Source organism: Thamnophis sirtalis, unplaced genomic scaffold, assembly GCF_051295495.1.
Source record: "Thamnophis sirtalis isolate CommonGarterSnake01/CBP01778 unplaced genomic scaffold, rThaSir2_p1.2 scaffold_2, whole genome shotgun sequence".
Lineage (NCBI taxonomy): Eukaryota > Metazoa > Chordata > Lepidosauria > Squamata > Natricidae > Thamnophis > Thamnophis sirtalis.
Window position 1 is genome coordinate 109,497,398 of NW_028261382.1, and position 14,007 is coordinate 109,511,404.

Consider the following 14,007-nt stretch of genomic DNA (forward strand, 5'->3'; position numbering starts at 1 on the left):
TGATTCACTTAATAACCATGGTAAGAAAGGTCATAAAATGAGGCAAAATTTACTGAACAAATGTCTCACTTAGCAACAGGAATTTCAGGCTCAATCGTGGTCATAAGTTAAGGACTACCAGTATTTCACTTGCATTTTCTTCTCCTTTGAAAGTTTTGAGGAAGCAATTTCTTTTTTATCGCACGTACTAGAAATAATTAAGGTGGGGGGGGAACAGTAATTTTTTGGGGGGGATGGAACAGTTCCTAGAAACATCTACCTCGGAGTTTGCTCTGAGAAACAAACTTGACAATTTTAGGACAGATGAACTTCAACGCCCAGAATTCCCCAGCTCACTTTGCTATGAAAATTTTCTTTTTCTTCAACATTTGAGAGCTACTCAGAGGCCCAAAACTTGTGGGCTGCCTTTTGAATATCCTTCCCCACATTATAAACTTTCTCTACATACCTCTAAAATACTTTGTGTTCTGCAAAAATTACGGGGAACTCAAGTCTGCACACAAGCTTCTATTTCACTTCCCAAAGGCACTAGAAGCACATGACTCCACTCTTAGTGTATATACATTTGAGTACACTTCCATGCGTCCACTGCTAGTCCTCAACATGAGATTGGTTACCCAGCCATCTAAGAAAAGGGACTTATTCAGGGGTGGGCTGCTGGGGGTTTGGGAGAACCTCTAGCTAAGATTCTGTGAAGTTCGGAGAACCCACAAATCCCACTCCTGGCTGGCCTCGCCCAGCCCTCCCCTTCCAGGAGTCTCCACACAGCCCGTTTTTGATACATGTAAGTGCAGGCCATGCACCGAGGTCGGGGGGGGGGGGGCTGGGCTAAAACAGGCCAGAAGTTTGGGAAGGCTAGAAACGGGCCTGTTTCTGACCTCCAGAGGGCCCCCAGAGCCTGGGAGGCCATTTTTGCCCTCCCGGGGGCTCAATAAATGCCTCCGAAGCCCGGGGAGAGCATAAAGCCCCTCCCCCATGATGATGCAGGAGGTCGACTAGGCCATGCCCACCATGGCCATGCCCACCCAGCAACCAGGCAGAGAACCCCTTGCTAAATCTTTTGAAGCACACCTCTGCATATGATTCTAATCTAAAGTTGATGACCACATATCAGGCATTTGGTAACATGGCCGCATTTAGGCTCTTTGCAGTATCCTTTGGCCCCGTCACTGTGTTTCACAATATTTTTTACTGAGAATAGAATAGAATAGAATAGAATAGATGGGACTTTGGAAGTCTTCTAGTCCAGCCCTCTGTTCAAGCAGGAGAACCTATATCATTTCAGACAAGTGACTGTCCAGTCTCTTCTTAAAAACCTCCAGTGATGGAGCACCCACAATTTTTGGAGGGAAGCCATTCCACTGGTTAATTGTCCTCATTATTAGAAAGTTTCTCCTTAATTCCAGGTTGCTTCTCTCTTGGATCAGTTTCCAACCATGGTCTTGCCTCCCGGTGCTTTGGAGAATAGGTTGACCCCCCCATTTTCTTTGTGGCAGCCCCTCAAATACTGAAATACGGCTATCACATCTCCCCTAATTCTTCTTTTCTTTACACTAGCTAGACCCAAAACCTGCAGTCTTTCTTGATATGGTTTAGTCTCCAGGCCTTTGATCATCTTAGTTGCTCTTCTCTGAACTTTTCCAAAGTCTCAACATCTTTGTTGTGAGGGTTGCTTCCAGTTTCTGGCAAAACATGTCATAGCAAGCAATAGGCTTGCTTAAACAATCATTTAAGCGTTTGCTTAATGGATGCCACTCCCCCCCCCCAAAAAACCCGACATAAAATCAGGCTGACCCATTTAACAACCATAATGACTCAATGATCTCAATGGGCGGACTCCATTAAGGTCATAACTTGAGGACGACTTGGCTGCAACTTGTGGGTTCCCATCATTCTCTTGTCTGCCTTTCCGGAAAAAAATCTTCCAGATCGTAAGATCTGATACCACAGTGGAACAATTGACCTATGGAGGGTGTGGGTCCTCCATCTCTGGGGCAAAGAAACTGGACAGGGACCTCGTGAGAATAGTTTTTGTTGGTTTTTCCGCAAAGAATTGGTCTAAATCAGTGGTGGGTTTCAAATTTTTTTAGAACCTCTTCTGTAGGTGTGGCCTGCTTTGTGGGAGTGACTTGCCAGCCATGTGACCGGGTGGGCGTGGCCAACTTGTAAAATGTGATGAAACTCACTTAAGAATGTTCTTGCTTAGCAACCAAAATATTGGCTCAGGAACTCTGGCATTTGAAGCACGCAAGTCTTAAAGCTGTCAAGTTACAAGACCTTTACACCCCTAACCCTTTAGAAAAAAAAAACCCAGGGGTGTTCAAACTTGACAGCTTTAAGACTTGTGGACTTCAACTCCCAGAATTCCTCCTCTCGCTCTTCATCTTGATGATGTGCGGATGGAGGGGGGGTGAGCTGGAACCAGTTCTAAACAGCACTGTAGATTTGTGGAACCTCTTCTATAGAAGAGGTTAGAACTGGCAGGAACCCACCTCTGGTCTAAATCCATGATCACGAACCTATGGTATGCGTGCCAGAGGTGGCACGCGGAGCCATATTTGCTGGCACAGCAGCCCTCGGCAGCCGTCAGCTCTAGCGCCCCTCCGCCTGCTGGCCAGCTGATTTCCAGCCTTCTGGAGGCCGGGGGAAGGCCATTTTTGCCCTCCCCAGCTTTCAGGAAACCACACTCCCCACATGGGGGTTGCTCATGCATACGCGGTGGGGAGGTCGATTGCTCATGCTCAGGTGGGGGGGGGGTCGCTAGTGCATGTGCAGGTGGAGGGGGCGTGTGCGCGTGAGCGATAGGGCGCGCACATACAATTTTGGTTAGCCATCACTGGTCTAAATGATCTCTGTAGCCCCTTCCAAAACTCCTCAGGTCCGTGATTCCATAATTCTATAGTAGACCCTTTCGATGGTTTTTTTCCCCCAAGCCCTTCCCCACCCCTGAGCTTTTCAGCACTCAGAGATTTGGGGGGTCTGCCCCATCGTCTAAATTTTCACTTGTCCCTCAACCATGAATGAAGCTGTTTATTAAGTTCTTGCTCACCGCCGTCACCTGACTTAGCAAGACAGGTGATAACAAAGGAGCCATTGTTTCATGACAACAAGGCCTGTATTAGGGTAGCTTTCAGGAGCCCGATGTGTGTGTGTGGGGGGGTATAAAACCCCCGACTGAATATAACCTTAAGTACATAAATGATCTATAATGTTCACCCTTGCTGCTCTAGGAATTGCGACCTGCCGAAATTTTAATGAAAGGGACAATTGAGAAAGGTTGAATTTGGGTTGATGAAGAAAGTAGAGTAGTCACGTGACCAAGGGAGGGCACAGGCAGAGCCAAAGAGGTATAAATCACTACAGCCTAACCTCTTTAAGGCCAAGTTCTTCCTTTTATACCTTCCTTTGAGAAATATCATTCAAGGTAAGCCATATTTCCCATGTTTTAGGGTGGAAGGGCTTCGGAATTGACAGCAAATGAATTATTAGCCAGTTTTCTGAGCTGAGACATGTTAACCTGGAAGTCAATTTCAGGAGAAAGGAAAACCCAAGGATAGAGCCACCAGCATACTGAGCAGGACTGACTGGCAAAATTTCCATGGATGGTGGCAGAGCTAGAGGTTTTTTTCCAATCTCTTTGTTGCCACTTTGTGATGGGTTGGACTTTTGCAGATCCAGCAGTATTCTATAAATACCTGAATAAGTCCAGTTATCCAAAGAGTTTGTTTCCCAGGTAAACACACGTTGACCCTCCGTTTGAAAACTCAGAAGTTGAGTTAGGATCCTAAGCATCCGCCTGACACCACCTCATGCTCCGCTGGAGGCATGCCATCCTGTAGATCACTTACAATCTAAGTCAGAAATTGAACTTCTAATTAGAGCACACTACTATAAAGATAGGGCTAAAATCCACGCAGTGTGTACGAAATATGGGTACATTCTAGAGCTGGAATATAGTCTGATGCTTCTGTAGAATGCTTCCAGTTCATCTATTTAAATATTGGGTTACAGCTCATCTACAAAAGGGTGGAGGACTTCCCTTGGTGTCAGCGGGGTACTAAGAGTGGTGATCAGAATAAGGTTGGAGAGGGGACAGGTTCAGATTTGGTCAAGTGTGGTGGCTCAGAGACTTATTTAGAAAACAGCAGATTCCCCCTCCCCCCTTATAGTTGGTCATAGATGAGCTCTGCCCACATAATCTCAGATCTGTTTTGCAATCTGTACATAGTAACAGTATTGTCCAACCGTAAACAGCCCTTCCACATTTTGGTTAGAGGGATGCAAAAACTCCATTGAGTATCCAAAATGCGTAAAAACTTATTCAACGATTCCTGTAGCAAAAGCTTTATGTGGCATTAATTTATGCTTTTTGGATTGTGGACACAGCTTTTCAAACTTTGATTTACTTTTAACTTGCAAATTTTAACTATGTGTTTAGACCATTTTAACTTTGCTTTTTAGTCATGTTTTATATTATTTTATGATGCTCTTTGTAAACCACCCAAAATTACTTAAGTAAAATGGACAGTGTAGACGTTAGATATATAAGCAACTAAAAACAAACACTTTGGGGATTAATTTTTTTTATACATCAGACAGGATGTGGCTATTCGAAATGTGTATTGCCCCAAATGTCCTGCCTGGTTGAACTCCGTGTGACACTTTTGCAACTCTACTACACAATTCTGCTCATGTGAGAGCTCATCTCAGCTCAATTGAGCAATTTTCCTTTCCCTTCCTTCTAAAAGCTACATGCTAAATTAGTGCAAAGGAACTGAACAAATGAATTTTACACGATGCAAAAATATTCTTTCCCCCTCTCTCCCGCAGTTTGCTTTTCTTGAAGTTACTCATCAGTTCACTGAACAATCTGAAATTCTACCAAGAGAAAGGGAGAAGCATCTGCTCTCTCTTTCTCTGCACAGCTGTCTCGTTCCAAAACTCTACCAAGATTCCCGCTTGAATAATTTTGTCTTCTTCTAAATTGGGAAACAGCCAAATGTTTTAATCCTTTTCGGTGTGAGTTGGCACTAGCAAAAAGCAGCTCAAACATTCAACCCAACCTAAATGTGTTAGAATTCAGTTCGTCTAATTTGGTAGGACCAGTTTGGTTCCTTTGGCTAGCCAAAGCTAGCACATCTGGATGGAATCTGATTCTGGGAGATGTTTTACAATAACATCAGCTTTGATAGTCTTTTTGAAGGTGCTTCTTGGAAGGCAACTGGACTTTCTTGAAGATGTTTCACTTCCCCCTCCGAGAAGCTTCTTCAGTTTTGAGACAGAACCGAAGAAGTTTCTTGGAGGAGAAGTGAAATGTCTTTAAGAAAAGAAAAGCCAAGAAAGTGGAAAGGCATTTTTGGGACAACCATGACCAGGATGATTGAGAATCTCCATAGACATCTGCTCAGCCTCCCATCCTTCTGAGGTCAGTAAAATGAGGACCCAGATTGTTGGGGGACGATAGGCTGACTCTGCAACCTGCTTTGAGAGGGCTGTAAAAAGCACTTTGAAATGGGATATAAGTAAGTGCTATTGCTATTGCTACACACAGGTGTAGCACAAGTAAGTTGATGCTGTACCATGGGTAAACCATACTTTATTGTCATAAAGGACATGTATATAAACGTTGTATTTAATCCACCAGGCAAGCTTCCTGAAAAATAATGCTGATAATTCTATTGATGACTATATTGATGATTTTACATAATGGTGGTAAGTGAAAAATCATGCTGTTTTTTTGTTTCTTTCTTCTTCTCTATGTTATTTGGTATAGGCAGTTTGTTCAAATAAGTCCTTGGGGTGTATTTCTGTAGGCAGAATAGTTGTTGCTATTGTTATTAATCTTATTGTGTAAAACGAAGTAAAAGTAGATCTACACATTAAATCCCATTGATTTAATATGATAATAAAGTTTTTCTGTTATTTATTTTATGATAATTGGGAGTCAGGTGGGTTATAGATTTAAAGAATGATAATTTAATAACAACAACAACAACAACAACAACAACAACAATAGAAGTTGAGCGACTGTGGAAAAAGAAATCGCGTGTTGTCCCGATTGTAATTGGAGCCCTTGGAGCAATACCCAAAGGGCTACCTCACTATTTGGAAATTCTAAATTTATTGGACTTGAACATTCTGACTCTACAAAAAACCACCCTACTTGGAACAGCTTATATCCTCCGACGTTACCTTAACAGTTCCTAGGTCCTTGGTTAGGACTCGAGCTGTTAGGCTGCCAACCAGCCCCAAAGGCTGTGAATCTCACCAAAGTTTAACCATATCATCATCATATCATCATCATCATCATCATCATCATCATCATCATCATTATCATCATCATCAACAACAACAACAACAACATTTGCCGAGGTGGCACAGTGGTTAAATGCAGCACTGCAGGCTACTTCAGCTGACTGCAGTTCTGCAGTTCGGCTATTCAAATCTCACCGGCTCAGGGTTGACTCAGCCTTCCATCCTTCCGAGGTGGGTAAAATGAGGACCCGGATTGTTGTTGGGGGCAATATGCTGGCTCTGTAAACCGCTTAGAGAGGTCTGAAAGCCCTATGAAGCGGTATATAAGTCTAACTGCTATTGCTATTGCTATTTTGAGCACAACATGCCAGATATAACAGTTGTAGAGGGCCAAAGTGTACAGTTTATTGATATCACTGTTCCTGGAGATGCCAGAGTCGAAGAAAAAGAACTAGAAAAAATAATGAAATATCATGACCTGGCCATCGAAACTACACGGCTATGGATGAAGCATGTAACAGTGATACCCATTGTCATCGGGGCACTTGGCACCATGTCCAAGAATTTTACAAGATACATCCACAAATTACCTTCCGTTTGAATTTTATTAAATAGTTCTCTAAGAGGTTCTACCATTTCTAACTGTAAGTTTTTATAGTAAACTGCTGTCAGGCCATCTGTGCCTGGTGCTTTCCCTAACTTTAGTTGTTTGATTACCTGCAGGATTTCCCCAGAGGTTATTGGTTGGTTCATGTATATGTATATATAATTTTATTAAGGATGTTAAAAAGGAAGTTAAAAATGAACAAAAAAGTAATGCAAACTAAGAAAGAGAAATCAAAATGTAAGTGAAAAGTGCAAGAAAAGGAAAAAAAAGCAGAAAAATATAAAAGAAAGAAAAATAATACAAAGAAATAGCTGCTGATCTTTACAGCTTTTTGCCTCTTACTCTACAGCTACAACATGACTCCCTTTTTTTCTACAATCTATCCTGTCTAATCATCAAAACCATCAAAATCATAAATTCATTTTTTTCTGCTTCACGAAAAAAAGTCCATAAGGGTTTTCAAGCCAGTAATAAATATAGATTTTGATCCTTTCTCTGATCAAAGAAGACAGTTTGAGCCATTGAGTTCTTTCACTTTCAACAGGCATTCTTCTATTGTTGATAATGCCGAATCTTCCCCCATCTTTGTGCATACAATAATCCTGCTTCAGTTATCATGTATAAAAACATGATTCCGTCACTTTTTTTGCAACTTCATGTCCATCATTCTTGTGGGAAGGGGGGAGGGGTTCAATCGACGTTTATCTTTTGTCAAGTGTGGAATGGTTTTAGGGATGCTAACCTATCCTCAAGAGCTAATTTGATTTCCCCTTTGAATTCATCTCTCTCTCTCCTCCCTCCTTCTCCCTCCCTCTTTCCCACTCCCTCTCCCTCTCTCCCTATCTCTCTCCTTCCCTCCTTCCCTCCACCTCTCTCCCTCTCCATCTATCTCCCTCCCCCTTTCTCCCTCCCTCCCTCTTCCTCCCTCTTTCCCTCCCCCTCTCCCTCCCTCTCCCACCCTCCCTCCCTCTCTGTCCTTCCCTTCCCCCTCCCTCTCCCACCCCCTGTCGTGGTTAATGCAGGTACTCAAGGATCAGAAACAGGAGCTACAGGTATTTCTCTGGACCTCCCAAATGCAGCAGAAAGAAATCTAAGTAAGATATACTTTTTAAGACAGTCATTTTTGTCGTTGTTGGTTTTTTTGAGGGGGGGGGCAAATAAGGAGCTACAAAGCCCTGGCATCTCAACTCTCCACCTTTTCTCCTAAATTGCCAGCGAATAACTGGAAGCAGCCAGATTAAAGGCAGGGATAGAGAAAACCCTGGAGAAGATCTGTTGAGACCATTAGCGAAACATGAACTTAGCTTGGAAAAACAAAACGTGTGTGGAAGAAACTCAAGACTGCATTATCATGACTCACTTAGGTCCAAGAGGAAGGGCAGAGAAATTCTGATAGGGCTGTCAAGAGCCTGTCAATAAAGTAGGCTTCTGGCATTTTGGATGGTCCCTGTTTCCTGACCTGGTCTACCTCAAAAGGCTGACATAAGTCTTTTATACCAAAGTTTACACCAAAGAGAAATAGTTGGGCATTTGTAAGTTTCTTTCTTTTTGTTTCTCCAGAATGAATTCTTGGTTTGCTAATAGTGTCTGCAGTTCTTCTCCAAGATCATCCCTGTTATTCTCTACCATAACTGAGCAATGTAGACTAGAAGATTTCAGCTATAGGTTAGGATGTTTCCATGCTATCCATCTTTTGAGACAGCATCTCTCCAGAACTTCATGCAATCTTCACCCTACTGTCTTTACATAAAACCCAGTTCTTCCCACGGGTCTTGGATTTGTGTAGGGTTGGACCACTTGAAATCGTAAAATGGAATGAGCATTTTTAAAGATTTGCTCCCTCTGAGTGATTGCTGATAACCAGGCATAGTCCTGGTATGTATTTATCCCAATCCTGTGTTAGAGGGAGCCCCCTTGTGGAGTACTGCAAAACCATTACCATGGCAACTCCACTGTGCTGTACAGTAGAAGTCATTTTAAGGCACAACAGGCTGTATCTTAACAGAACTTGAATCCAAATTGTACACTATCACTGTCAAATGTACTGTGACTTGACACTATAGATATAATTCAGCCTTTTTCATTTCAGCAGCCCAGACATTCTGGAGTTATGCTGGAACACATCCACACATCTACACATCCACACAGATACACACTGAAGGGTGATAGGGCTGTCATAACCCTACAGTATTTTTTTCCAGAGAGTAAGTCATCTCTGTGTTGTGGTCTGCTGGCAGCCTATGGAGCTGGCAGCAGAGTCAGACAGTGGGGAGATTGGGGAGGAACACGGGCCAGTCCTTGAGTCTGGGGAAGGCTTGGGCAAGGGCTCTGTGTTGGAGGCATCTGGGAGTTATGTGCTGCCTCTGGAGCCTCCAGAGTTGGACAGCAGTGAGGCAGAGGAACAGGCGTCCCCTGTTCCCAATGCGGGCATGCGCAGAGCTGCCAGAAGGCAAGAACAGTTAAGACAGAAGGGACGACTCGGAAGTAAGGCTTGGAGGTTATTAATCCTCCCATAGGACATAAAGGAGGAGCAAAGGCACGTGAGCCTTTGCGGAAGGCAACTTGGTTCATGCTGTTCAGTTTAGCTTCTGACACTCTGTTTTGATTCTTTGCTCTGTGTGGCCTTGCCAAGCCAATTGCCAATTAAGTCTTTGGCAGTGTTTCAAGGAAGATAAAGGTGGGTGCTTATCAGCCTTATCCTGAAGGACTTTGGCAGCCTGCTGTAGGACTCTTTACAACTATTCGGGACTCATTACGGGCTGTGAATGAATATAATTAACAGCCTTTGAAATAAAAAGAGGGTTTTGGGGACTAAGTGTGTGCTTTTTACTGTATCAGGAAGCCTAGGTTAGAACACTGTGTACCAAGTTTGGTTAAATTGCTCAAGGCATTCCAGAGTTAAGTTGGAACATACACACACAACCATTTATATATATAGAGAGAGATTGCTGCTATTTTTTTTAATTGCAAAGCCATCCAGAGTTGGTTTTGGAGTGGGACAATTAAGACATGTGACAATTTAAAAAAAAAACTTTAATAAATAACTTTATCCTCTGGCTTGGCTCTCCACTGAGATGTTCAGAACTGGAAATAACAGGAAAGGAAATTTCAGAATCCTTCTGTATTCTAAGCCTGACCTCTTGTTTCTGAGAGGTTTTAAGGCATTAATAGATAATGAAAACATTAAATTATAATCTTCCCTTGAAGGATTGAATTACTCCCTTCAACAAATCAGAGGCAGGATTTGAAGCAGTCTTAAAGTGCATTAATGTTGGCCTTTACCAAAGAGGAAGAAAAAAAGTAATTAAAAGGCTTCTTAGCTGCAGAAATATGAGATTGTGCGGAATGGTACCAATTCACATTAAAGGGAGGGGAAACTGCCATATGTTTGACTTCTCTCTTCATATTAAACCACTTTTTTGCCAAATTTTGCCAATCTGATTTGCAGAATAAAGGAATTGCCCCATAGTTCTTGCATTTACTTATGCTACATTGGGACAAGATAAAGGTAAAGGTTCCCCTTGCACATATGTGCTAGTCGTTCCCGACTCGGTGTGTGTGTGTGTGTGTGTGTCATCTCCTTTTCAAAGCCGAAGAGCCAGCGCTGTCTGAAGACGTCTCTGTGGTCATGTGGCCGGCATGATTAAATGCCGAAGGTGAACAGAACACTGTTATCTTCCCACCAAAGGTGGTTCCTATTTTTCTACTTGCATTTTTTACGTGCTTTCCAACTGCTAGGTTGACAGAAGCTGGGACAAGTAACGGGAGCTCCCTCCATTACGCGGTGCTAGGGATTCGAATGGCCGATTTTTCTGATCGGCAAGCTCAGCATCTTAGCCACTGAGCCACCATATCCCAACTACATTGGGAAATAGCCCAATGATTTGAGCAACACCAGTAACAAAACAGTCACCTTAAATTACAGTACCGAAATAAAACTCGCAAAAATGGAGACACCAAATGTATATTTGTACATGTTTGTATGGACACATTGTGAACTCTATTCTGTTCTGCTTTTACAAACATACTCATTTTTTAAAAACAGCTTCTGTTTGGGACTAAGAGATTAAGAGACAGATGGTGGATCTTGGATTTTTATCTTGTAAAGGTGAAATTTGCCTCCTGTTGCTATAAGATGTGGTATAATTGCTGTGATTTTTGTAACGTTCTTCCGATATATCAGGACAGTGGAGTCCTTAGTGCTCTCAGAGCTTGGTTTTTTTTCTTGCAGACATTTCATTACCCAACTAGGTAATGTCTTCAGGGCATTGGTGATTTTATAGCAATAGCAATAGCAGTTAGACTTATATACCGCTTCATAGGGCTTTCAGCCCTCTCTAAGCGGTTTACAGAGTCAGCATATCACCCCCACAGTCTGGGTCCTCATTTCACCCACCTCGGAAGGATGGAAGGCTGAGTCAACCTTGAGCCAGTGAGATTAGAACTGCTGAACTGCAGATAACAGTCAGCTGAAGTGGCCTGCAGTACTGCACCCTAACCACTGCGCCCCCTTGGCTCTCTTTTACCTAGTTGATTAATGAAACCTCTGCAAGAAAACAACCCCAGCTCAGAGAACACCAGCTACGAATAGTCTCTTCAACAGGACACTGTTCCTCAAATCTGGCAAGTTTAGGTTGTGTGGACTTCAACTCCCAGAAGTCCCAAGGTTGCCTGGCTGAGAAATCTTGCATTAGGAGAATGCAGAATCTCCTATTTTTCATGTTGAGATAATTGCAAGATAGCTCTCAATCAGATATTATGAGTTTCAGAATTCCTAAACCAATGGAGATTGTAACCCATTTCATAACCCATACCATAAAGTGGTAGACTTTAGGAGAACCCTTCCTTACCACCTCTTATAATACTAAACAACACAGTACTAACAGTAGAGAGCTTCAAATTTCTAGGTTCTATCACATCTCAAGACCTAAAATGGACACCTAGCATCAAAAATGTCATCATAAAAGCACAACAAAGAATGTTTTTTCTGCGCCAACTCAGAAGGTTCAAACTTCCCCAGGAGCTGCTGATTCTGTTCTACAGAGGAATTATTGAGTCTGTCTTCTACACCTCTATAACTGTCTGGTTTGGTTCTGCAACCCAACAAGACAGACACAGCCTTCAAAGGATAATTAAAACTGCAGAAAAAATAATTACTACCAACCTGTCTTCCATTGATGACCTGTGTACCGCACAAGTCAAAAAGAGGGCTGTGAAAATATTTACAGATCCCTCACATCCTGGACATGTTTCAATGTTTACCCTCAAAACATGCTATAGGGCATTGCACACCAAGACAACTTGACACAAGAATAGCCCCCCCCCCCTGAATGCCATCACTCTGCTAAACAAATAATTCCCTCACCACTGTCAAACTATTCACTAAGGCTGCATTACTCTATTACTATTAGTCTTCTCATCGTTCCTATCACCCATCTCCTCCCACTTACGTCTGCAGGACTGTAACAGTTTGATATTGATTGTTTTCCTGATTGCTTATTTGTACCCTATGACTTTTCATTAAGTGTTGCACCTTATGATTCTTGACGAATGTATCTTGTCTTTTTATATATACTGAGAGTGTATGCACCAAAGTCAATTTTTTGCGTGTCCAATCACACTTGGCCAATAAATTATTCTATTCTGTTCTGTTCTGTTCTGTTCTGTTCTGTTCTATTCTATTCTATTCTATTCTATTCTATTCTATTCTATTCTATTCTATTCTATTCTATTCTATTCTATTCTATTCTATTCTATTCTATTCCTATTCCTATTCCTATTCCTATTCCTATTCCTATTCCTATTCTACTCTACCCTACCCTACCCTATTCCTATTCCTATTCCTATTCCTATTCCTATTCCTATTCCTATTCCTATTCCTATTCCTATTCCTATTCCTATTCCTATTCCTATTCCTATTCCTATTCCTATTCTACCCTACCCTACCCTACCCTACCCTACCCTACCCTATTCCTATTCCTATTCTACTCTACCCTACCCTACCCTACCCTACCCTACCCTACCCTATTCCTATTCCTATTCCTATTCCTATTCCTATTCTACTCTACCCTACCCTACCCTACCCTACCCACCCTACCCTACCCTACCCAACCCTACCCTACCCTACCCTATTCTATTCTATTCTATTCTATTCTATTCTATTCTATTCAGTCTCACTTTAGATTCCACTCCACACACTCTTAAGTTTTCTTAAGTTCTGAAAAAGGTTCATGATGGGAGTGGGTGGGAAGGAAAGATTTCAGCTCAACTCTTCATAGCAGTCAAGAATTGCTGTTCCACTGCCTTCTTCTGGGGTGGGTTTTCAAATTCCCAGGCTAGCTTACAATTTGGGAAACTACACATTGTCTCCCATCCTAATAATAACCAAGTCCGGCTCTTTTCTCTTCTGAAATCAAGACTGTATCTGTATATTTGGAAACTATTTATGTTTTAATAGTTTATGTTTCCCCTCAGATAACATCACCTTCTTCAACGGAGTCTTTGAAAATGTGGAAAGTGTTGCTTTATTCTTTGGTAAGTAGGTTTTTATTTGCTTGTTGGTTTCTATTGGATTAAAGGATTCCTTTGTCTGTATTAATAACAAATAACAAAGTTGGAAGGGACCTTGGAGGTCTTCTAGTCCAACCCCCTGCTCAAGCAGGAAACCCATAGCATTTCAGGCAAATGGGTGTCCAATCTCTTCTTAAAAGCCTCCAGTGTTGGAGCACCCACCATTTCTGGAGGCTTGTTCCATTGTTCTAACTTTTTCCATGAATGATGAAGAAATGTGGATGCCTCTGAATGCAGCTAGATGCAAACTTAGCAAGAGCCAATTGGCTGCATATCGTGAATGGAAGGTGCAGCAAAGCACAATTCATCAGAACTCTTCTGGTCTTTGCTTTGAAATACAAAAATAAAATTGATAGAGTACATGGCTAAGCAGATATAGGTGATCAACTGGCCCATTCCTCTGTCTGTATGAGATCCACATCATTTTTTTCAGCAGTGGTCTTCTACGACACCTCGGTGCTCACTCAAAACACTTCACCAGCTTCAAAGAAAACAAGGCAGATGCATTTCCTCAACCAGCTCAATTTCATTAGTGATAGCTTTAGTTGTTTTTTGTTGCTTTAATTATGGTTCCG

At 42.2% G+C, this 14,007-nt stretch overlaps 1 protein-coding gene across 1 annotated transcript in view; it reads left to right on the top strand.

Annotated features, from left to right (window-relative positions):
* The first annotated feature begins 3,929 nt into the window (after positions 1 to 3,929).
* OC90 (otoconin 90) overlaps positions 3,930 to 14,007 on the top strand; it is a 35,301-nt gene continuing 25,223 nt past the window's right edge. The window contains exons 1-2 of the mRNA XM_087703566.1: positions 3,930 to 3,933; positions 13,337 to 13,396. Of these exons, the coding sequence (XP_087559692.1) occupies positions 3,930 to 3,933; positions 13,337 to 13,396 (64 nt within the window). The remainder of the gene's footprint in view (positions 3,934 to 13,336; positions 13,397 to 14,007) is intronic.